Here is a 22,154-nt window from a genome sequence, read left to right on the forward strand (position 1 = left end):
TTGGAATATGAAAAATAAGTAATAAGGAGAAAATTGTTTATTTGCATTTAATATTTAATATTGGGGAGCAACATGTTTATCATTTATACACTATTATATTGTAATAAACCTTCAGTTTTATTATTGAAAACTTCAAATAGTCTTAAAATATTACCTTCGTTGTTATAAAACTAATTATTCAAGTAATGTTTCTTCAAGAATTAGAAATCATCGTGTAATCGATTAAAACCCTATAGATATAATTAATTAATTAAAAAAATATGAAGAAAGTAGTGGTAAAAAAATCATATAATAATAATAGTATTATAATTTAAATTAATTTATATAAACAACGTAATTTGATCAATTAATTAAATATGTCCTTGTATAATTTTTAAAATATATCCTATCTATTAAATCATTGGTCAATTTTTCTTTCATTGTTGATTCTCTTTTTCCTAATCAGAGAACATCGCGTTTAATGGCAAAATGAAGAGTTTTTGAAGAATAAAAGTAATGATAATAATTAATTAAGAATGGAAACTAATAATGACAAAAAGGTTTCAAAAAGTCAAAGTGTGTTTAATGTAAAGGCAAAGTACAGAGGAAGTTAGTTAGGAATTGAAAGAGGGAGAGGAAGATGAGTAGGGTTTGGTGTGTAGTGGTATCAGCCTTTGCGTGGATGATGCAATGGCAGGGAGGGTCCAGTTCCTACGCCGGCTCTGCTAGTGCCATCATAGACCCTTCCAAGGTCAAGCAAATCTCGTGGAAACCGAGGTCTGTTTGTGTCTCTGCACATGTTTTGCTTATCAAACTAAATTTGGTAGCCAGCGAATGATGATTGCATCGATTTGGATGATGCAGAGCTTTTGTTTATGAGGGTTTTCTGACGGAATTGGAATGCGACCACCTGATTTCCATCGCCAAATCGGAGCTCAAGAGATCCGTTGTGGCCGATAATTTGTCCGGTGAGAGCAAGTTGAGTGAAATCAGAACCAGCTCCGGCATGTTCATTTCCAAGAATAAGGTTCTTTATCTTCATTCATTGCTATTGATTGCTTTTATAGAATTTTGATATTTGTGATAGTGGTAGATCCAATGTCAATCTTATACGTGCTGTATGTGGGGCTGTAATGTAACTGTAAAGGAGCATATGTTTATTGTCTTTAGCTTTGATTTTTTTTGTTAGTAAAAATGGTAACACGGAGAGACACTCGCAATGCTGTCTGGTAGGTCCCAATAACTAATAGAAGTCCATTTAAAGGATTACAACACATGTCTAAATTGCAAATAGTTAAATCCAATTATGGATTACTCAACTGGTCTTTGAGCGTTGGCGGCTCTCTCTAGAGAGGTTATCCACAAAGTAAGATTTTAATGGCGTCAAGGAAAATTGAACCCGCTTCCATGGGGAAGACGAGAGTTAAAAAATTGCACTGCTCTTGTTATAATTTGGATAGTCATTTCCACCCATGAGATAGAGAATAACCTCTGGTGACTTGGAAATTCTATTCCACCCGTGGTTTGGAAAGTCACGAGTTAGGGAATAACGATGAGGACTGTTTTATAGAAGAATAACGGTTTTCTAAACATTATGGTGGGTTTTAGGTTTGATATGTTGGTTGAACTTTGGTGGGTTGCTTTTTGTAATTCGTATTATAAAAAAGAAAAAACTGTGCTGAGTTCTTTTTATGAACTGTTTTTTACTCTGTTCAGTTATTTTATAGGATCCCATTATTTCTGGTATTGAGGATAGGATTTCGTCATGGAGCTTCCTTCCTAAAGGTATGGTATATATAAAATCATGATGGATGTCTGCATGGTATTATTGTAACCTGTGGAACTTATATCTTAGCCCTGTTGTTGATACTTGTTATTGCGTATGGCTTTTACTTGCACATGATTGGGACAACTGTATTTATATTATTGTCATTTGTTATCACTATTTTCTTTTTTTGTTTTTTCTGCTTCTATAAGAACTGGATTATACAGAATCAATTTAGTTTTTAGCCAGAAACACTAGCTTTACAAGTGAATAAGAAGCCAGTCTTACTATTCTCCATATCTTGTCTCTTGTTTAGTTATGGTAACGCAGTCTTTGGCTTTAAAGGAATAAAAACAAGGACTTTAAAAAACATAGGAAGAAACCAATTCTATATCAATCATGAATATGTTTACTTATTGAATAGAACATAAGCACATTATTTCAGGATTGAACTGTGATGCTAATTTTGGGTTTTCGAGCTATTAAGATTTACATTTTTTAAGTTTTAGGGAACCCGTTCTCTCTCTTCCATCTTCCTGCATACCATGGCCCTCCACAGTTTCCTTTCCAGTCTTATTCTGCATGTCAGAGACCTACTGTGACTGCTATGTGTGGAATTGTTTATTGCAATTCTCATTCCTCTGAACTTCTATATAATGGCACAATGAACTTTAAACTTGTCTCAATTAAATATTGGAAGCTATTATCATTTATTAGTTGAAACAAGGAAACTTTTGATTGCATTTAGTGACGTCTTATGTGTTCAGTATGCTTTTATTCAACTAACAGTTTAGAACTTTTAAACTAACTCCACTAAATCATTCTCTCCAAATTTCCCATTTTTAGCATGGAATTCTGTTTTCAAACAGTCCTACATTACTTTATTTCCTGATAAAAACTTTCCACTTTTATATTCTTAATCAAATAGCATAAATTAAAGTAAACTGCTTTTGTATTGAAGACTTAAATGGTTTAATTTGTGTGGATTTAGCTTTTCCATAACTCTAAGCATTGACTTTAAAAATGTTAGAGTATGTGGAAAGCATGAAGGGCATTACTCTTTAATCGTTCTTTTTTTCCTGTGTATGGTTTCCATGAAGCATTCAATTGGCTGCTGCTTAACAGTCATAAACATTTGTTGCATCATCAATATTCCATAAATGCTTGACAACTCTCCATACGTACCTATCCATTTGGAACCTGCTACAGAAACAATTTAAAGCATTCAAAATTTACTGGAGAAAATCAGAAGTAGAGGGACCAAAGAATAGTAATTGCGAATCACAAGTATCTTTTGCAAATATAATCTTCATAAAACCATGAGCCAAAAAATGTGTCTTCATAAATGAAGTTATTGTCTAAACAGTTAAATATAGAAGTGCATTTGCAGCTTCTCTCCCTTCCCTTAACCCACAAGACAAAAAATGTTAAAATAAGGAGGCAGTAGTCAATTCCTTACATTATTTTATTATTAAATTTCAGAAAATGGAGAAGACATACAAGTATTAAGATATGAGCACGGGCAGAAATACGACCCTCACTATGATTACTTTTCTGATAAAGTTAATATTGTTCGGGGTGGACACCGCGTTGCCACGGTTCTCATGTATCTCTCTAATGTAACCAAAGGCGGTGAAACAGTGTTCCCTAATGCAGAGGTTTGTCTAGTATTTCACATTTTTCCTTAGAAATAAAAAATAATGGTGGTAAGTCATTGCTGTTATTGTTTTGTCAAATTATTTTTTATGGTATCTCCATAATTATAATTGGCCTTGTGTTCTAGCTCAGATCCTTATTTAGTTCTACATATTTCTAGTGTCAACTGAACCTATCACTGTGAACTAATTAATATTAAGTTACCCAAAATGTCCTGTGAGATTATATTGACCTGAGTTTTCTCTCATCTTTTCACTAGTTGCTCATAATTATTCTAACGATAAGCCTGGAGACTGCGCAAAAGCTTTTGGTTTTAAAAAGTTTATACTTGATTAGGGCCTCTTTGGCATATACTCAATTGGTGCTAAGAACATTTCAGTTTTTGAGAATGGTAGACGTAGAGGAGAATAGGAGATGCAATAGTTTCTGCGATATCATATTATGATTTTTTTCCACGCCAATAAATCCCCCTCTTTGTCCCTCTTCTGTTTTTTTCGACGCCATGTATGGCAAGTTTCACAGCTTAAGAGTCGGAAGATTCCTAGTTTTGCAAAGGAAATTGTTTTTTCCTTTTACATCTAGTAGCTAACTTCAGTAAGATAACTTTATAATTCTGGTTACAGGAATCTCCACATCACAAAGGGTCTGAAACAAAAGATGATCTCTCTGACTGTGCCCAAAAAGGAATAGCAGGTGGTCAATTGGACATTTTTTTTCTTTAATGTTTTTTCTTCTCCACTAATGTCTTGTGCCACATTTGCTGCTTGTCAAATTATCTTGAATAATTATTTTCATTTCGTCCGAGAAATTTACAGTGAAACCAAGAAGAGGTGATGCACTTCTTTTCTTTAGTCTCTTCCCAAATGCTATCCCAGACACTAGAAGTCTGCATGCAGAATGCCCTGTAATTGAAGGTGAGAAATGGTCAGCGACAAAATGGATTCATGTGGACTCATTTGATAAGATGGTTGAAGGGGAGTGCAGTGATCAGAATGAAAACTGTGAGAAATGGGCTAACCTTGGAGAATGCACAAGTAATCCCGAATATATGGTTGGATCTCCGGGTCTTCCTGGCTACTGCATGAGAAGTTGCAAGGCATGTTAGGAACAAGTGTTACTGAATGCTTTCCAGATTCCACGTGGTATTATGCATTTTTTTCGTGAATTATAATGTATTCTGTCTCATTATAATATTGACTAGCTCCCTGATTCCATTGCATGTTCACCTTCAAGAGGTGCATTTGTGAGTTATGAAGTTGTTGGCAGGTAATGCGGGATTCACCATTTTTTTGTCGGATACTTTTTGTATGTAAAACTACAAAAAAAGAAAAGGATGGGTACGTTATTTTCGCTATTGTGATGTTTTGTCATTTTTGTTACGTTCAGTTGTTGCTCTCGTGGAATGAGAATATATCCGGAAGTGTTTCTAGAATTCAACTTAGCTGGAGGTAGAAATTGAACCAAGAGAAGCAGAATATTTTCTTATAACCAAATACACGAATAAGAAGCCTAATGGGTGAGTACAAAACATAATTTGCTGAATTTTATATTGGACTTTTACTCTCTGCGTCATGAATCATTATCAATTTATAGGAACTACGGTGAAGAGAACAAGAAGAAAGTAATTGTTAATACGAAATGGTTAGCGTTATCACTTACTGGCAAGTATAAAATTAAGTAAAATCGTAATTTAATTCATCACAATTGACTCTTGAAGAATGATTGTAAAGAAACTACGAAATATTTTTCATGAATGTTTTTCGTTTAATATTTTCTTTGTGAAATATTAAAAAATAAAATAAAAAGATATAACATTATTAAAAGGTAGTAATTAATGCATTTTCCTAATGAAGGAAAGAAAATATTGTTGTGGGCCAACCTCCTTGATGGTGTCTCATAATTTGTGTATAAATTGATGAAGTGCCTCTCTGGTTAGGCGTTCAGTAATGTGAACGTGGATCAACTTGAGGCAAAATTATTTACTTTTGCGTGATTGCTGAATTCTGTTCGTTATTATATTGGAAAAAGAGAATCAAGAATCAGATCCAAACAAGCAATTAGATTGCTAATCTTTTCTCAAAAAGTGTGTCATGTTAGAATAATTGAAAATTGTAAAGGCACTTTGTTGGTTCGTGCATTAAACTGCTTCTTAATTATAACTCATTTTCTAACCAGGTCAATTCAAGTTTTATGGTTTTGTCTTGTATGGTTAATAAAGAATAAGAGTGGTGAATAAAGTTACACGTTTGGTTTATCAGTGTGAACAATCATGGCAGGTTTTTTGCTTTGTTGGGAAACGGAGTTCCGTGATAACTTGAGCCACGCGCATGCATATTTTAAGCAACAAATTTTGAAGGCTGTTTTTTAGGTGTTAGACATGAATGGATGGTTTTTTAGACGGTAAAAGCATGCTATTGTATTATGAATGGATAGGAAAATATTATTTTATAACTATTAACACTACTTTATAACCATGTATACATCTGATTTTATCGATATAATTTTAAAACTATTTTATTTAAAACAAAATTCTGGAAATTTATAGCACTCTTATGGATGTAATGACAAAAGTATCGTGGAAAGTATAAGAGAAGAATAGAAAAGGAAATGGTGAATTAACGATAAGGACATTTGGTGGGAGCATGGGCTTCCAAATGTGAAGGAGTGGTTAGTGAAGAGTTTATAATGGTGAGGTTGGCAAAGATCAGAGAGAATGGTGTCAAATCAGATAAATGAAATGAAAGAAAGATGAGCATGTTTTGTGGTCCTTCTCTTCCCGAACAGATTCTAAGTGCATTGCAGCTACCACTACACTCACTAATTAATTACATTCTTATTTCACGAATGAGTTTATTTAAGAACACCCTTAACACAAATTAATTTAACTTTGATCTAATAAAACTCATACTAGTAAAATAATTCTGTTTGTTTAATATTTTTAGCTAGTGTATGAATTTTTGTTTGTTTAATTGCTCATTTTAATAGTTGAATAAATTTTATTTAATCTCTACAGTCAAAAATAATTTCTTTTAGTTATTGTACTGACTGTTTTTAATATTTTTAGTCTACATAAGTTGATGATAACAATTTGAAGAAATTTTAAAAAAATATGCGTAGGAACTAAAAAAGTTAAAATGATATGTGTAAAGATTAAAATGAAGGAATTTGAATGAGGACGAAAATATGAAATTTAAATACAGTTAAATGAGTAATTATTTTTTTATAATGTATAATCTTTCTTGAAAACTTTGTAAACATATTGGTGATTTTTAAGTTATAATATTACATCATTTGAATTTGGTTAACCCATATAAGTTCACATTTAGTGAGTTAACCCTAACTAAGGTTTAGTTAATGCAAATTCTGAGTCAAACTCGTCAATCTACCATCAAGCAAAACTCTTGTAACTCAAGAATGTGTTACATCTGCATGTATTTATTTACCTATTTTTGTTCTGGTTTTTTACTTTGTCTGTTTTCTGTTTGTGTAATAAAAATGATGAGAAGATTTGAGTGTGGAGAAGAGAGAGAAAGAGTAATATGGAAGGAAATGTTAGGAATGAATGAATGGTATAAATAAGAGAGAGAGAGAGAAAGAGGAAGTGGGGTCCCAAATGGTGCAGAGCAAAGAAAGCAAAGGGAAAGAGAAGAGAAGAGAAGAGAAAGGAGAAGAATAAAAACCCTTTCTCCCGGGGCCATCCAGTGTATAGAGCAGACACCAACACCCAAACCTTCAAATATTTTGCTCTCTCTCTCTCTCTTTCAAGGTATACTCTCTCCCCTTCATTTCATTTCTCACACTCTTTCATTCACCAATAATAAATAAATAAATACAAATATTAGCTCACTCACTCATTCACTGATTCTTTTGTAACACAACATAATATAACATAACAACCACCACTGTCTTTCTGTTTTCTGCTGTGTTGTGTGACAGACAACAGAGGAGCGCGCCCAATAAACCATGGACGTGGGTCAGATGCAGAGACAGTGGATCGACTACACCAAACCCCTTTTCGTCGAGGTAGCCCCTCCACTCCACACACACACCCTCTTGGTCTTTGTCTTCTTTTATTCCCTTTCCAGCCTTTTTAAATTGCTAGTAGTAGATCTGTTGTTGGGTTGCTTTCAATTTTTGATTTTTTTTGTTTTTTTTTTTATGGTGAGAGAAGGGGTTCTTGGATGGTCAGTTTCTGCAACTTCTGCAGCTTCAAGACGAGAACAACCCTGACTTTGTCGTCGAAGTCGTCTCTCTCTTCTTCGAAGATTCTGAAAGGCTTCTCAAAGATCTCACCTTTGCACTGTCAGTACCATTTCCTTCCATGCCCAATTTTATTTTAATAAACCAGAGTTAAAAATGGACCATGCATTTAAATAAAACAACTTCCTGAGGTTTGTAATTTTTTGAGTTACGTTTTATTTTATTATTATAAATTAATGGGTTGGATTTCATGCTGTCACCTTTTGTTACCGCGGGAAATCTACACTTGGTTGTGAAAGCTTTGATTGGATGAATGTTTGAGAAACTTACTGCAATGTTGTGTGTTAGTATTGTTTTATGTCAAGTGATGAATTTGGAAAAGTGCTTGATCTTCCATGTTCTTGGGGCTTTTCCTGTGCAGAGATCAGAATGGCGTTGACTTCAAAAAAGTTGATGCTCATGTTCACCAGTTAAAGGGTAGCAGTTCAAGGTATGGGGTTTTATTAAAAGCCAACCAAAAATGTAAAATACCATGCAATCCGAATAAGTTGGACTTTTTGTGCCACTAACCTGTGTTGGTTTGGGTCTGTACTTCCAATGCTTTTGAAACGTTGAGTTTTATTCTTTAAAACTCAGGATAAGTTAAGCTTAATAGGAGAAACCAGTTGCTATGCTATGCTGTCTTGGTTTGCTGAGGCAAATTTGTTTTTGTTTGTCTGGTCCACAGCATAGGTGCACAAAGGGTGAAAAATGCCTGCATTGCTTTCCGCAACTTCTGTGAGGAGCAGAACACTGATGCGTGAGTTGTTAATTTTCAGAAAGTTGTTTACTAGTTTTGGCGTCTTGAAGGATAAGTGCACAAGATGAATGAATAAGCTACTCGGGCTTTTTAAGTGCTCAAGTGTGCTAGTTTGGCTGATTTCATGGTCTGATCATGGAAAGTTTCTGATTACCGCAGGTGCCTCAGATGTCTGCAACAAGTGAAGCAAGAGTACTGCCTTGTGAAGAATAAACTTGAAACACTGTTCAGGGTATTAACTAGATTAAAAACTTATAACTGAATATCATTCTATTTACATTCTGGATTTGTAATTTATATTTCTTTTATGGATTCTTGATGCAGATTGAGCAACAGATTGTGGCAGCTGGAGGGTCAATCCCTACGGAACTGAGTTTCAGTGGGTGACTGGGTGGTTTGTAGAGAGATTCTTGTATACTGATTCTCTTTGTTAAATTATTATCCTTTATCTTAAGTCCATGGTGAATGTATGGTTTTTTGTTTCCATTCAATGTACCTTTTTCCTCACCAAAAAGCTCCTCATAATTTGTAATCTCTTGCATGCTTTAATGAAGGATGATAGCACCATTAAATGAACTTTGCCTATTGTATTTCTATGAAGAACAAGAAAGAAAATCAGTGGTGAGAGCACAACGCAGTCCTTTGAACACCAGCTATACTCTAGATAGATGCCTTTGAACACCAGCTATACTCTAGATAGATGCCTTTGAACACCAGCTTACTCTAGATGCCTTTGAACACCAGCTATACTCTAGATGCCTTTGAACAAAACGCAATCCTTTGAACATATATGAATAATAACTGCAAGAATGATGCCTGAATAATACCTTAATTGTACAAGTTTATTTCGCACTTTATATTTCTCTCCACTTGTTACCAGTTCTTTCTATTTCGAGATGTAAACTATCATTGGATTTACACAAAATTTCACTCTCAACAAAATGTTTGGCCATGGAGAATGATTCATGATTCTTTATTTACCTGAAGTGAGATGGGGTGAACTGGGGACGGTAATGGCATCAAATAGCAGTATTTAGGGTGAAAGAATATAAGACAGTTGTCACCCCTTGGCTGAAAGAGTGTAGGGGTATAACTTATAAGCCAATGGAGTTGCAATGTCACTTTATTTTGGAATAAGAAACTGGCAAGGACGGCAAAAAAAGTATTAAAAATTGGTGTGGAAGATAAGAGAATCTTGAGGAGATATGATTCCTTAGAAGTCAAATCATGATGTAGTGGCGTAAATCACAAAAGGAAATGAATGCAATGTCCATTTTTGTCTACTCCTTAGTGGAGTAAATCACAAAAGGAAATGAATGCCCAACATGACCATAGGCCATATTACCAAACAAAATCGTTTTTTAAATTTGATGTTGATATTCTTAGGATGCCTATCCGCAAGCTTAGACATGCTAACCCGACAGCGGTGTCAACTCACCATTGTCACTCTCATGCACATGCACTCAAGATTTTTCCTCGTTTCTGTTGATTGGTACAACGAAACATGGCAAATAAATAACCATAACCTACCTACATACCCGCCATATTTTTATTTTTATTCTGCTAGAGACAACTGCTACTGATGATTTATAGAATCTTTAAACTTTCAATATTATACTCGTGTTTGAGACATGCAATTTTTAAATCTATTATGTATTGTAGTAAACTGTTTAATCTAAAGGGTAATTACAAGATGATAGCCAAAATCAGAATCAAGCACACAACAAAACTACAGTGTATAGAATAAAAAAACATGTTCTTCTTTTAACAGGGAAAACATGTTCTACTCTAGCTTTTATCATGAGGAATGTGGACGACTCCATTTCCTTCTCTGATCTTCAAAGCTTCCTACCTTAGCCGATTGGTTCCAGTCACCAAGCCTGTTTGCATACATCTCATGATAAGCCTTGGCATTCACATGGCTTAAAATTCTGACTAATTTTCCATCTTCCTCATCCACCACCATTTCTCCATCGATGGACACATCTCCTTGGGCCAAGACTTTAACCGGCTTCACCTCAAATTCTTCACTTAGATTTGAATGGTTGTCAGCTATGACAACAGCACCAAGAATTTCTCCTAAGAATGTATCCTACATTGTAAACACAAACCGTTAGTAGCAGAAACAATACAGAAAACCAAACAGTAATATTAACATAGTATCATATGATATAGAGATTAAACTCAATATACTAAGGAATAGTGTATATATTGACTGTAATTTTCTTAATGCTGTGATTCAATTTCAAATTGACATTAACGACGAAATATTTAGTGTGATTTGTTGTTGATAGTGTGAAATTTTTTGCTATACCTTGTATAAAGATTAAATGCAATCTATAGAGTAAACAATAATTGTTCTGTAAAGGGTTATTCGTTCACAAATTGAATTGTGTGAAAAGTGTGTAGACTTTTAAAATAGCTTCCTTAAAAGTCATACTTATACATTGAAGTTATACCATATGCTGATATCTGTGGTGGCTTTGCTTCAGACGTTGTAGCCTTAATAGAACACGCTTGGAAAACACAACTTCAGGTGTCTGTTCAATCCTACGCAACCAACATAAAATGTGTGAAAACGAACTTACTTTATGTTGGACACTGAGGGGAATGAGTGTGATGTTAACTTCCGATTGAAACACTATTTTGGCTGCTAAAGGATCTAAGAACATATTAAATTCTGCATATCGGTTGGAAGGAACAGAAAATACATTTCCTTTGTCATAGACGTTGTTGTTGATGTGTCCTCCCACTACATAAACCTCCTGAAACATAGAAAATTGCTGTGTTATGTCATTACTGCAAATTATAATATTGTAGCTACAATTTTGCCTTAACATGACAGAATGCTAAGCAAAGTAAAGTTAAAATAGTCAATTTTAGGATTTACTTAGGACTAAAATCTCTGTTTCATCAGAATGACATCAAAATCCACTTTTCAAAGACTACTCTTACATATGTTTTAGTTATCCAGTGTTCTTGTTTGTTTTCATAAAATTACAGCTTAAGTATATCCACGAGCCTTTAATTTGACTTATGCGAAGTAAGTTATTTTTTTTTTAAATCAGGTAAATTTGCTTTATTGATTGGTTTTCTTCTATTTAAAACTGTTAAATTCTCATTTTCAAACTAAAGCTTAATAAGTTAAATGAACTAAATTATTTTAAAGACTTTCTACTTAAAGTCTACCAACTAAAATAAATAAATTTCATCAAAAAAATATAAATTAAAACTTCCCCATCCAAGCCCTAATATCACAATGCATAAAATCCGTCAAACTTGATATAAATTTCTCTAAGGCTGTTACTTAAAAAAAGTAAAATTATTTCGTATATCAACTCCATCACAAATTCAAAAACTAGCTAGAAGACAAATGATAAAGAAATCAAAATTTCTAAAATTTAACAATAAAAAAGGTTTAGTTTACTACAATTATGAAGAGGCTGAAATCATGCACAACTTAAATTAAAAAGACTAAATTACTATTATTTTCTGAGATGATTGTAAAATATAAGTTACCTGAATTCTTGAGCTAATGTTTTTCTGTGATACAACCTTTGCCAAAGTAGTCAAGGGTCCATTGGTTAATACTGTAATTTTAGATCCAGGTTCCATTGTTTGCAATACAGACTCCCAAATTTCCATAGCCAATGGTTGTCTGAAATTAAGGTGATCAGTATCTTGAGGAGCCTCAAACTCCATAGAATTTATAGGTGTATACCTAATCAGGCACATATCAAATTGTTAGTGTACATTCTGTGTAACCTTTTCAATTTTCCACTGATCATGCAGATGCTTGTACTTTCTTAGCATATCTAATTCATTCTTCCTTGTAATTAGCATGAAGGTTTGAGAATTTGTTATGCATGAGAATGCTGATAACATAAACAGAAGCACCTTTTGGGACTACGTGGGAAATCACGAGCAAGTCCATAAAGAGTGTCAGAGTCCAAAAGTCCACCATTGCCATGGGGAATGGCTTTAGCATAGTTGCAATCTCCAATAAGTGGGAAAAGTGGGTCTGATTCATTCATTGCAAAAACTTCACCTAGACCAACTGGGATATCATCACGACCCATCATATGTAGTAAGTCATAAATCACATCTATTGTTGCAGCATTTGTCCACCCAGTTGGGCTCACAATTATTGCCTGAAACCAAAACCATATGTCACTTTACATGTCTTTTTAATTCAGCTCTGCAAAAAATTAATGGAATAGCAATTAATGTACCTTAAGATTTAGAACTTCAACATCAACTTTGAGGAGGTAGAATAGAGCAAGAAAATCTCCTACACTCATGTCCATATCAAACACAACAGGTTTCCCCAGTGTTTTGTTTTCAAAATTTGGCATGTAAGTTACTTCTTTGTAGTAAGGAAACTGTGTAGTGAAGTTGAACCTCCCAGCATTTTGTGGTTGCTTTAAAACCTGCAAACCACCATAATCAAAGCAAAATTCAGATATTGTAAACTAAAGTGATGAGGGCTTTTAAGAGTTGTCAAATAGAACATGAAAGGTTCAAAATTCTGATAATGTCAACTACAAATAATAAAATGTAAACTAAATTACTGTCATAATAATTGATTTTTCAATTACTGATTATTATTGCACTTTATCCTTTAAAGTATATATATAGCCAGATCTTATTTTATGGATCCAACAATATAAATTCGTTAGTGATTTATTTTACACAAAAATTAAAATTAGTAACTGTGACAGAAGAAAATCTCTAACAATATCTATAACATTCAATTAAGCTATAATTTGTGATGGATTTTATGACAAATATTTTCTATTGCTATAAAGTTCGTTATATATGTAGTCACATAATTGATAAATATATTTTAATAACGAAGTTTGGGATGAATACTATAAATTATTGACTCTTCTTTTTCAACATAAAGAATATTACGAATTTAATTTTATTATTATGAAAGATTTTTCGTCCATTACCAAATTTTCGTTATGAAATCTATCACATTATAAATTATGTGTAATAAAACTTCTCGTAAAGAATGGTATCCCTCACAAAAATAATGGAGATTTTACTAACTTTAATAAATTGTTAACATTTTTTATTAAAAAAATACAATTTAAATTATTTATCAAGATCCAAGAACAAATTATTGAAAAAAGTTATTGTGACTTGTAATTAAACTTTGATAAGTTTGAATTTGAATTATTCAAAATGAAGAACTTATGTTACCTTTTCTACTATATTAAGTATTTATGAAAATACATGTGCATGATGACATGTAGTATAACATGTGTAATATACAGTAGTTAAGTATTAATGATTGGAAACTTAAGAAATGGACCTTCAACCATATATATATATATATATATATATATATATATATATATATATATATGTATGTATGTATGTTGTTATCATCATTAATTATTTAAACTATATTGTTTTTATTAATATAATTAATCATAATAATAATAATTTTTATAGAAGTAATAAAAAATAATTAATGTTTTGTTTTCTATATATGCATGTCATAGGTTTTCATTATTCTCATAATAATTTCACAATTTCACAACTAAATATTGGTACTTATAATGTATCTCATGTTAACTTTCTTAAGTTCTTTTTTTTTTCTTAAAAATATATATGACCCTTTTAGTTTATACCAAATTAAAAATGGCTATTATGTTTAAATGGTTTCCCTAACATAGTCATGCCAATACGATATTAAGAAATGGAGCATGTACTATTATGATCAAGTCCTTTTCCTAAGCTAATTTCTTAATGATATTATTAAAATCATTGTCTAAATTCAATATGATTATATTTAATACGAAAGTAAATATCAATTATTTTATTATATAGAAAGATAGTAAATATTTCATAATTGAATAAAAACATCATTAATAAATATTAATATTAAAAGTGTCTACAATAACTAAATAATGAATTTAAATAAATATTTGGGCATAATACAAAGTTATTTTTTAATTAGTGTATTCTAACACACAAATCCTTCACTGAGTTATTAAAAAGGTTAAAGTAAAATAAAAGCAAACTTACATTTAAGAAGCTTTTAAAATATTCTTTGTCAAGTGGACTCCTAACATCTTGGTTAGGCTTTGCTTTAGTGGCAATAAGTACCTTCACTGAGTTTGCACCATCCACCTCATCAGATGTATAACCATCCTATATATATATATGCCACATTTTGTAATGAATAAACACAAGCATTTTGCTGTATGCATGGTTAAGTATTTGCATAATCTCAAAGTTGAAACCAAAGATAAAAGCAAGTACCTGACATCTACCTTTCCCATTCTTCACAAAGCAAAATTGATCTCTAAGCCCTTGTTGAACATGACCACTATGCACCCCACCTTTCTTTAGATTGAATTTAGGTACTTTCAGGCCATCAAAGAATGGATTGGAGCCATCACATATTCCAAATGGTTTGTTTGAAGTTATTACAGTTATGTTTTTGTACTCCATCTCAGCAAATTCATTTTTGCTTTCATGTTTCTTATTGGAGTTTCTCATGCTTGAGATTGCTACACCAGATGCGAAAGAGTCCCACATAAAATAACTCTGTTAACAATGAGTCATTATCAGTATAAGAAAAATGTGTGTTTAATAAGAAACATTATAGGCACATATTATATATGCAAGCATTGTTTATTGAGATGTTATACCGTGTAAAATTGGTTGTCAGGCCATGTATCACGAGCCATTTTAGCCATTTTCAAGGACTTGAAACAGTATTGTGCCTCGTATGTGTCTTGACTTTTCTCAAATTCATTAAAGAATTCTTCAGTGATGGGGATTGTGTTTGTTGCATCAAGAGGGACAAGGGTAACAGGTATACCAGAATGAATAACCTAAAACAACATTTTTTTGTCAAAATCAAATCATATTTATGAATTTAACTTTACATATATATAAATCTAGACCTTGAAAAGACATGATGCTGAAATTATTACTGTTGGCATCAAGGGATAGTTAAAAAATGATAACCATTGTTAACTTGACAATGACATTTATTCAAAATAACATGAACCTTGAAAAGGCTTAATACTTAGTTGAGGTGGAGAGAAAACTAAACAATGATGACTATTACTTACTTAACAATGACATTTGTTCAGAATGTATTTAAATAATTTTATGGTCTAATATAGCATGAGAACAATTTGTAAATCATATAATGCAAATATTTATCGCACAAATCATTAAGATAAAACTATAATTCAAATTGAAGAAAAACATACACTATAATTAAGAACTACATATAAGTTTTGTGAATAATATAAATAAATAAAACATCAATGCCACTAACAGATGTTTGAGGGCCCTGTGATGATAACTAACACACTTCAACTTATTAATAATTAATAATTCTCCACATAGTTTGAGACCGACCTGATATGCTGCAAAAGGGTCACCAAATATATTGAACTCTGCATAAGGATTAGCTTCATAATTTGTGAACAAATTGCCACGGTCACCACATTCCCTAGGAACACAGGAAGAGGAAGCATTTTGAGGGCAACAACCAGTTGGGTTTCTTGACCTTACACCACCACCCATGATGTAAATATGCTCCACATTTTTCTTCAAGCGTGGATTATTCATAAGAAAAATAGCAATGTTTGTTTGCACCCCTATCACAATCAAAGTTATGGGACCTGCAGATATTTTTTCAATCAGCACTTGCTGTGCAGTTGGTTGTTGTAAGGGAGTATATTTTCTTCTCCCCTAATTCCAGGATGGAATCAACAAGAAAATGAGTATTAGTATATAGATTACAAAATATTTGAACAAATGAATCACTTTACTTTTTCAATGTAATTCTAAGCACTTTCAAAGGAAAGTTGCTAAAGCACCAGCAGTATGGTGAAGCACGATTGAAATTCATTATTAAAGGAGAATGTTGGAGAGTTTAGTACTTGTTTTTTCTATTATGGTAAGGAGTGATTATATACTATAAGTACGTAGCATGTTGTAATTAACAATGTATATTTTACCTGTGGAAGGAAAGCTTTTCGTATGCCATAATTAGTATCAATATCTAAGTGCCCTCTTCGACCCATAGGAATGGCTTGCCTGTATCTGCAACCTCCTGTTGTTGTCATTCCCTAATTCAATGAAATTTCATTTGATCTAACATTTCAATCATGAACATGAATATGAATATGATGTTTTATAAAACTTAAATGTGGTTTCATGAGTACTTTTGGTGTTATTCACCAATCAAAATCAGAGTTTTACCTTAGTGACACAGATTATAAATATTTAAGTTTTGTCTTATCATGTGTTTCTAGGTATTTGGAGGCGTATAAAAAGAAAAGAAAAGGTCACACCTACCTGTTCTATAATTGAAAGATATCCACCTACATTTGGGAGAATGGTACCATTTGGGAGTATTCCACCCTCTCCTCCCATTCCAACTGCAATGTCATCTCTTCCCATCATGTAAAGTATGTCATAAACTTGATTTACAGCATGTCCGGCATTGGTCCAAGCATTTGCATTAATTGTGATTCCCTATAGTTACATGTATGGAGACTTAAACCATCACAAAGTTCCAAAATCCAAAATGGTAAAATAATGCTCAAAATGGTGCATGACATTATCATCCTTTCAATCATGCCAAATATGCAATGTCATCTTCATAAGATCAAATTTAGCTAGCTTTACAGCACATGAAAACAAATAGAATACCACTTATGGCTTATCCAGTAAAAAGGAAAAAGTACACACTTTTTACTATAACAGATCCTTTTGCTAAAAAATAAAAATGATTTCAACCAAGGAGTAAATTATCCAACTTAGTCAATCAAAGCAATGACAGTATAACAAAATTAAGAAAAAAAATAAAGGCAATACACCATATGTTGCTTAATCTGCTCTGGTGTACTAACCTCCAATTGAAACTCTGATCTATTGAGCTTCAAAAGGTAGAGCAGAGCAAATACATCATCAGTATCAACATCTGTATCCAAAAGAATTCGACGATGTTGGCCCTCCACAGTAGTTGCCAACATAATCAATACCACAGCTACACAAAACTTCATTGGAAACCTTCTCTCTCTTCTTAACCAAGAATTCTGTTACATACAAAATATGCAGTACAGAATGTCAAATAGTCAAAAGTAGTTCTCATCAACATAAAGTAACATGTAAAGAAGAGAGAATTCAATATTGTGTGGAGGAAGTGAAAGGCACGTAAATAAATTACAAGGAGGTAGAAGTAGAAGCAGCTTAAGTAATAGGCTTGTTAGAAAAGTAAAAATGAAAAAATTTAATTTAGATGTTCATGGCTTTGTAGTGCATAAAATAGCATACATGCAATATTAATCAATTCTGACAATCCACAGAGAAGAGAAGGATAAAGAAGATGCAGAAAGAGAATAACTTAATTATGAAAAATAACTAAAGGCTAAAAGAGTATAGTATAGTAGGATTGGGGGTGACTCATGATCTTACTTGTGGTTAACTTTAAAGATCTGTTATTCCATTTCTTTGATGAATAACATCGTTACAAGTGTACTTGTTGCTGTTTGGTCTACACCATAGAACAAGGACGACAATAAAAATAATAAAAACATTTTTTTTTAAATTGTGTTGTTTTTTACCTTTTGATTAATCTTGTTGGATTAAGCTAGGGAATGATTTTGACTTACTGATAAAAAAAACAGAAAAGACAAACAAAATAAACAGTGAGAAATGAAAAAAGTAACAGTATAACATAAATATAGATAAGAAAAGAGGATGATGAGAACATGAGGCAGATAGCAGTTACCAAGGCATGTACAGATGCAACTTTGGTGCTGTAAAGGTGGATACAGAGAGGTTGTTTTCTGCTACAATAACAGGTGCTGTGATCTCTGGTGGCGGCTTAAAGATAGAGAGTTCCATGATTTTGAGTAAAGGAAAACAGAGAATGGACTTGGTTATTGTTGGAGAATAATTTACTCAGTGTTGAAGAATAATTCAGAGAATGTGGATATGTTAAGTTAGTATGTATGTTTTGGTGTGGAGAAAAGAGTGTTCCTCAGTGTAGTTGACAGAGAGAGAGAAAGAGAAAAAGTAAAAAAATTTAGTTGAGAAGAGATAATCCATTGGAGCGTGCTGCTGCAGAAATTATCAAGTGATGTTGTATTAATTTTTATATGTAAGTAATTAATTAATTTTGTTTTATAAATTATAAAAATTTAATATCTTGAGATCATTGACAAATCATCATTGATATATTATCTATTTTGGAGTAGATACACAATATTTGAAAAATGTTAAAACCTAAACTGAAAATTGACTCTGTATTGAACATCATTTATAAAATTTCGACATATACTAAATAATACAAATCTAAAAAAAAGTTGTGTTGAATCTAATCATAGTGCAATAACTATATTCCTATTGAGCGACTATAAAATGAGGGTATAATATATAGTTTTAAAAATGAAATTGTGTATATTAATGTGGATGACTTTTCCGAAAGAGGAAATGTGTATAATTTTTCAAGTGAAAAAAGAAAAAGAAAAGAAGTGTCTTTATAATTTGGTCAAAAAGTGAAGTATTTTTATAGATGCAATGGGGCACAGCCACTAATTAGCATATTCTCGCCACTACATATACAATTTTCACACAACATCTTTTCTCTGCTCCACCTAAATTCTACTTAGTTAGCTTTTAGAGTCTATTATTTTAAAAAAAAAACATTTTCTACTAGAATAAGCATATTCAAGTTTTTTAAGTGTTTGTCTAATTTATTTATTGTAAAAGTATGTAATTTTTTGTGTTTTAATAAATGATTTGCTTAAAATAAATAATTGATTTACTTAAAAAAAAATATTTTAAGTTGAATCGAAGTGGCTCATTCAAAAGTAGATGCGCACACAACTTCAATGTTGACTTGGAATCTTCACCTCATCTATATATTTCAGGTTAATCCTCCAAAGAAGGAAAACTCAAAAGTTGTGACATTTTTTAAGCGTTTCATTTGTTAGTTTTGTCTTTATTAAAACTTTTCTTCTTATTTTTAGCAAAATTCTGCTTGTATATTTTTTAATTTTCTTTAAACACGAGAGTTCATGATTAATCTAAAGAACTCCGGTTTTTTTTTTTACGAATTTTATAGTCTGTTGACTGAATAAGTAAAATGAAGTTAAATTATAATATATAAATAAATATAGATCTCATATTACAATTTACAGACCAGTTATGTGAGATTAAATTATAATTAAAGTTTATTTTTTAATATGATATAAGAGTAGATTTTACGATATTTATTAAATATATTATATTATTTATTATTCATAAATATATAATTTCATGTTTTATGAAAGTATCTATTAGAGATTATGTAGTCCAGACACTGACATGGATACTGAGATAGGTATAATTTCTAAAATCTAGAATGCGGGAACACACCGATCTATATATTATATAATTATGAATTATATAAATTGACAATAAAGATTATGTGCACAAGTATGTTTCAATTTTTTTTTACCAGATGTTTCTCATGACTAGTTCAAAATGATTTGTTCCTTATTTTTGTAATCATAATAAAAGTTTATACAATAAATTTGAGTTTTTAGAAAATTAATGTATTTATCCTTTTTAAAATTACATAAGAATCGTGCTAGAATTCTCATAAATCTAACAAATATTTTTTTAATTAAACACTTCACCGATACGTGTCTTACAAGTGTTATACGAATGTCGGTGTCCGACACGGACACACCATTTAAAAGAAGTGTTCGAACTTCATATATTAGAGATCTTACATAATTACAAGTAAGATTAAATCAAGTAACATCTTACAGACTGATTTTATAATACTAAATTAAATTAAAATAAAAATACACGTTTTAATATAAAAACATATTAATTTTATTTACTGTTTAACAAACATTGAACTCATCTACTCATAATAACATTTTATGGATGGATATTTAATCCATCTATTTAAAATTTATTTTATTTACTTTACTTGTACACAAAAATTCTTTTTCTAGTTTTTCTTCTTAGAGAATTTGTTTTCTACAAAACCTGCCACAGGTTTTTTACTCATTTGACAATCATGAATTGAATATTTTGATTAATTGATTTAGAAAAAGAAAAGATAGAAATTGTAAAAGTAGAAAAATAAAGATGTTAGAAACTACTTTGGGTAATTTATGCAGCAAAAGATGTTATGCTTTTTTCGACAAATGGCTCTCTTTAGTTTGGGCTTTCGTCCTTCATCAAACTCTCACAAACTTTGGACACGTGAAAGTGTATAAACATTCATCTTTTCTTCTTCTTTTTTTTCATGGATTTTTTCACTTTAGAGATAATCCTTTCTAAAATAGTAAGATCCATTGAAAGAATCAACTTTCCTTCTTTTTTTTTCTTTCAATAAATGTCCTTTCATATGTTCAAAATTAAGATCAAAATTTAAGAACAAGATTATCCCCCAAAAAATGAATAATTTTTTTCTTGGTGTTGCTAAATATCCAAAAGTTAATGATAAAGTCTTTTACAGAAACAAAAATGGCTTAGGATGAAAAGATTGATTTGTGTATCATCTTATGTTGTTTCTTATTTTTCATGATTCATGAAGCTCCCTTCATCCAATGAGCCTTTCTTTTCATCAGTTTAATCGATGAGGTGTTGAATGTACGGGCACCACACTCCTTCACCCAATATTCTATAAAAATCATAATTGCACACCACAACAGAGAGGTTAAAGTTAATCTGAAGGAAGCACTCCTAAAAAAATCATGAACCTGAATGCACACGAGCTTTTAATAAGGATGACACATATATATCTCTTGTGATCCACTTTAGGATGCAAATAAAACTCAACCCTTCATATATAATCATGTTAATTATTATAAAGATTCGTTTTTGGTGCACTCATAATATAAGCCAGTGTTCAAACTCATTTTCAAAATTGACATAAAAAGTCATATCTAACCACCAATAGCATGCTATGATGTTGCAGTTATTGATGAGCTGAAATTATTAGTCTTAAACTTTGGATAACTTTTTTGAGCAGATAATCCTTATTTAGGCTAAGGCATACTTATGAATTACTTCAGTAGTCAAAGATGACACTTTGGAAACAATGAATACGTGTCATTGTTAATTAAGGTCAATTGTCAGGATTTGCTGCCTTGGAATCCCAGCAGAAAGTGAGACCCATTACATATTTTAGAAAAAAAAAGTAAGCCCAATATGATTAGTGATAAAAACATTAATTATCATATATATATATATATATATATATTATTGTATCATTGGTATAAATGATCCAGTGTCATTTCAGTGACATGACCGAATATTCTATTGGTTATGTGGTCGAATAGTCTATGGATGATATAGTTGAATTCAATTGTTAGGAAACCAACGATTAATTTTATGTAAGGTGCAATTAGTTTTATTTAAGGTATGAACTCTTACTTTAATATCGAGATTAGCTTTGCGGCCTATCCTAATACAAGTCAAACTAGTGACTCATTATGATCTTATAAATATATACTACATTCAAGATAAAAGTACACATCATTAAATAGTATTTATTGTTTCTACCTATCTTATAAGAAATCTTAACTTAGACATCAAAATACCTTTTGTAGATACTTTATTTTTATCATCTGAGACCGAATCGTGTGTAACAAAAGAGACTAAACACATTTAATAGGAGACTATACATATTTAGCAGGATAAAGATGACGTTTCACGTGTATTATATATTTAAAACTCAAATATTGTTATATTATTGATTGAGGA

At 31.6% G+C, this 22,154-nt stretch overlaps 3 protein-coding genes across 12 annotated transcripts; 2 read left to right on the plus strand and 1 right to left on the minus strand.

Annotated features, from left to right (window-relative positions):
• Nucleotides 1-543: 543 nt before the first annotated feature.
• On the plus strand, nt 544-5,058 carry LOC137832326 (putative prolyl 4-hydroxylase 4). Of its 4 annotated transcripts, XR_011084555.1 has the most exons (8): nt 544-756; nt 844-1,006; nt 1,707-1,764; nt 3,227-3,402; nt 4,024-4,093; nt 4,216-4,542; nt 4,634-4,666; nt 4,787-5,058. XR_011084555.1 is itself a non-coding variant. In XM_068640428.1 (7 exons), exons 1-6 carry the CDS (start codon nt 620-622, stop codon nt 4,503-4,505), a joined length of 894 nt encoding a protein of 297 aa, XP_068496529.1. In that variant the 5' UTR covers nt 544-619; the 3' UTR covers nt 4,506-4,542; nt 4,634-4,754. The 4 variants fall into 4 exon arrangements, 2 of the variants coding, with proteins under 2 accessions (XP_068496529.1, XP_068496528.1); XR_011084554.1 differs by having other exon boundaries at nt 4,216-4,666; XM_068640428.1 differs by lacking the exon at nt 4,787-5,058 and having other exon boundaries at nt 4,634-4,754.
• AHP1 (histidine-containing phosphotransmitter 1) lies at nt 4,811-8,975 on the plus strand. Its single transcript, XM_068640429.2, has 8 exons — nt 4,811-4,916; nt 6,907-7,166; nt 7,337-7,423; nt 7,572-7,702; nt 8,022-8,090; nt 8,328-8,399; nt 8,559-8,631; nt 8,724-8,975. Exons 3-8 carry the CDS (start codon nt 7,364-7,366, stop codon nt 8,784-8,786), a joined length of 468 nt encoding a protein of 155 aa, XP_068496530.1. The 5' UTR covers nt 4,811-4,916; nt 6,907-7,166; nt 7,337-7,363; the 3' UTR covers nt 8,787-8,975.
• A 1,122-nt stretch (nt 8,976-10,097) lies between these two features.
• Nucleotides 10,098-18,510, minus strand: LOC137832324 (nucleoside hydrolase 3). 7 transcript variants are annotated; one of them, XR_016521662.1, is made up of 14 exons: nt 18,175-18,310; nt 17,294-17,479; nt 16,737-16,916; nt 16,397-16,507; nt 15,792-16,127; nt 15,068-15,253; nt 14,676-14,963; nt 14,439-14,564; nt 12,632-12,829; nt 12,297-12,550; nt 11,919-12,120; nt 11,111-11,164; nt 10,859-10,949; nt 10,098-10,491 (listed from the first exon to the last, which is right to left on the minus strand). XR_016521662.1 is itself a non-coding variant. In XM_068640422.1 (13 exons), the coding sequence occupies exons 2-13, from the start codon at nt 17,444-17,446 to the stop codon at nt 10,198-10,200; spliced, it is 2,634 nt and encodes an 877-aa protein (XP_068496523.1). In that variant the 5' UTR covers nt 17,447-17,479; nt 18,175-18,510; the 3' UTR covers nt 10,098-10,197. The 7 variants fall into 7 exon arrangements, 6 of the variants coding, with proteins under 6 accessions (XP_068496523.1, XP_068496525.1, XP_090159804.1 ...); XM_068640422.1 differs by having other exon boundaries at nt 10,859-11,164; nt 18,175-18,510; XM_068640424.1 differs by having other exon boundaries at nt 10,859-11,164; nt 11,919-12,057; nt 18,175-18,508.
• Nucleotides 18,511-22,154: the final 3,644 nt, after the last annotated feature.

The sequence above is a fragment of the Phaseolus vulgaris genome, chromosome 6 (assembly GCF_051622355.1).
Source record: "Phaseolus vulgaris cultivar YP4 chromosome 6, ASM5162235v1, whole genome shotgun sequence".
In the NCBI taxonomy this organism is placed as follows: domain Eukaryota; kingdom Viridiplantae; phylum Streptophyta; class Magnoliopsida; order Fabales; family Fabaceae; genus Phaseolus; species Phaseolus vulgaris.

Bases quoted from the DNA above. Each gene is read 5' to 3' on its own strand.
- LOC137832324 (XM_068640422.1), bottom strand. From the start codon at position 17,446: ATGAAGTTTTGTGTAGCTGTGGTATTGATTATGTTGGCAACTACTGTG. The intron at 16,917-17,293 runs GTTAGTACACCA...ATGTAACTATAG, and splicing joins GATCAGAGTTTCAATTGGAG to GGAATCACAATTAATGCAAA. The intron at 12,830-14,438 runs GTAAGTTTGCTT...GGTGGTTTGCAG, and splicing joins ATTTTAAAAGCTTCTTAAAT to GTTTTAAAGCAACCACAAAA.
- AHP1 (XM_068640429.2), top strand. From the start codon at position 7,364: ATGGACGTGGGTCAGATGCAGAGACAGTGGATCGACTACACCAAACCC. The intron at 7,703-8,021 runs GTCAGTACCATT...TTTCCTGTGCAG, and splicing joins AAAGATCTCACCTTTGCACT to AGATCAGAATGGCGTTGACT. The intron at 8,091-8,327 runs GTATGGGGTTTT...TCTGGTCCACAG, and splicing joins TTAAAGGGTAGCAGTTCAAG to CATAGGTGCACAAAGGGTGA.
- LOC137832326 (XM_068640427.1), top strand. From the start codon at position 620: ATGAGTAGGGTTTGGTGTGTAGTGGTATCAGCCTTTGCGTGGATGATG. The intron at 757-843 runs GTCTGTTTGTGT...TGGATGATGCAG, and splicing joins CAAATCTCGTGGAAACCGAG to AGCTTTTGTTTATGAGGGTT. The intron at 1,007-1,706 runs GTTCTTTATCTT...GTTATTTTATAG, and splicing joins TGTTCATTTCCAAGAATAAG to GATCCCATTATTTCTGGTAT.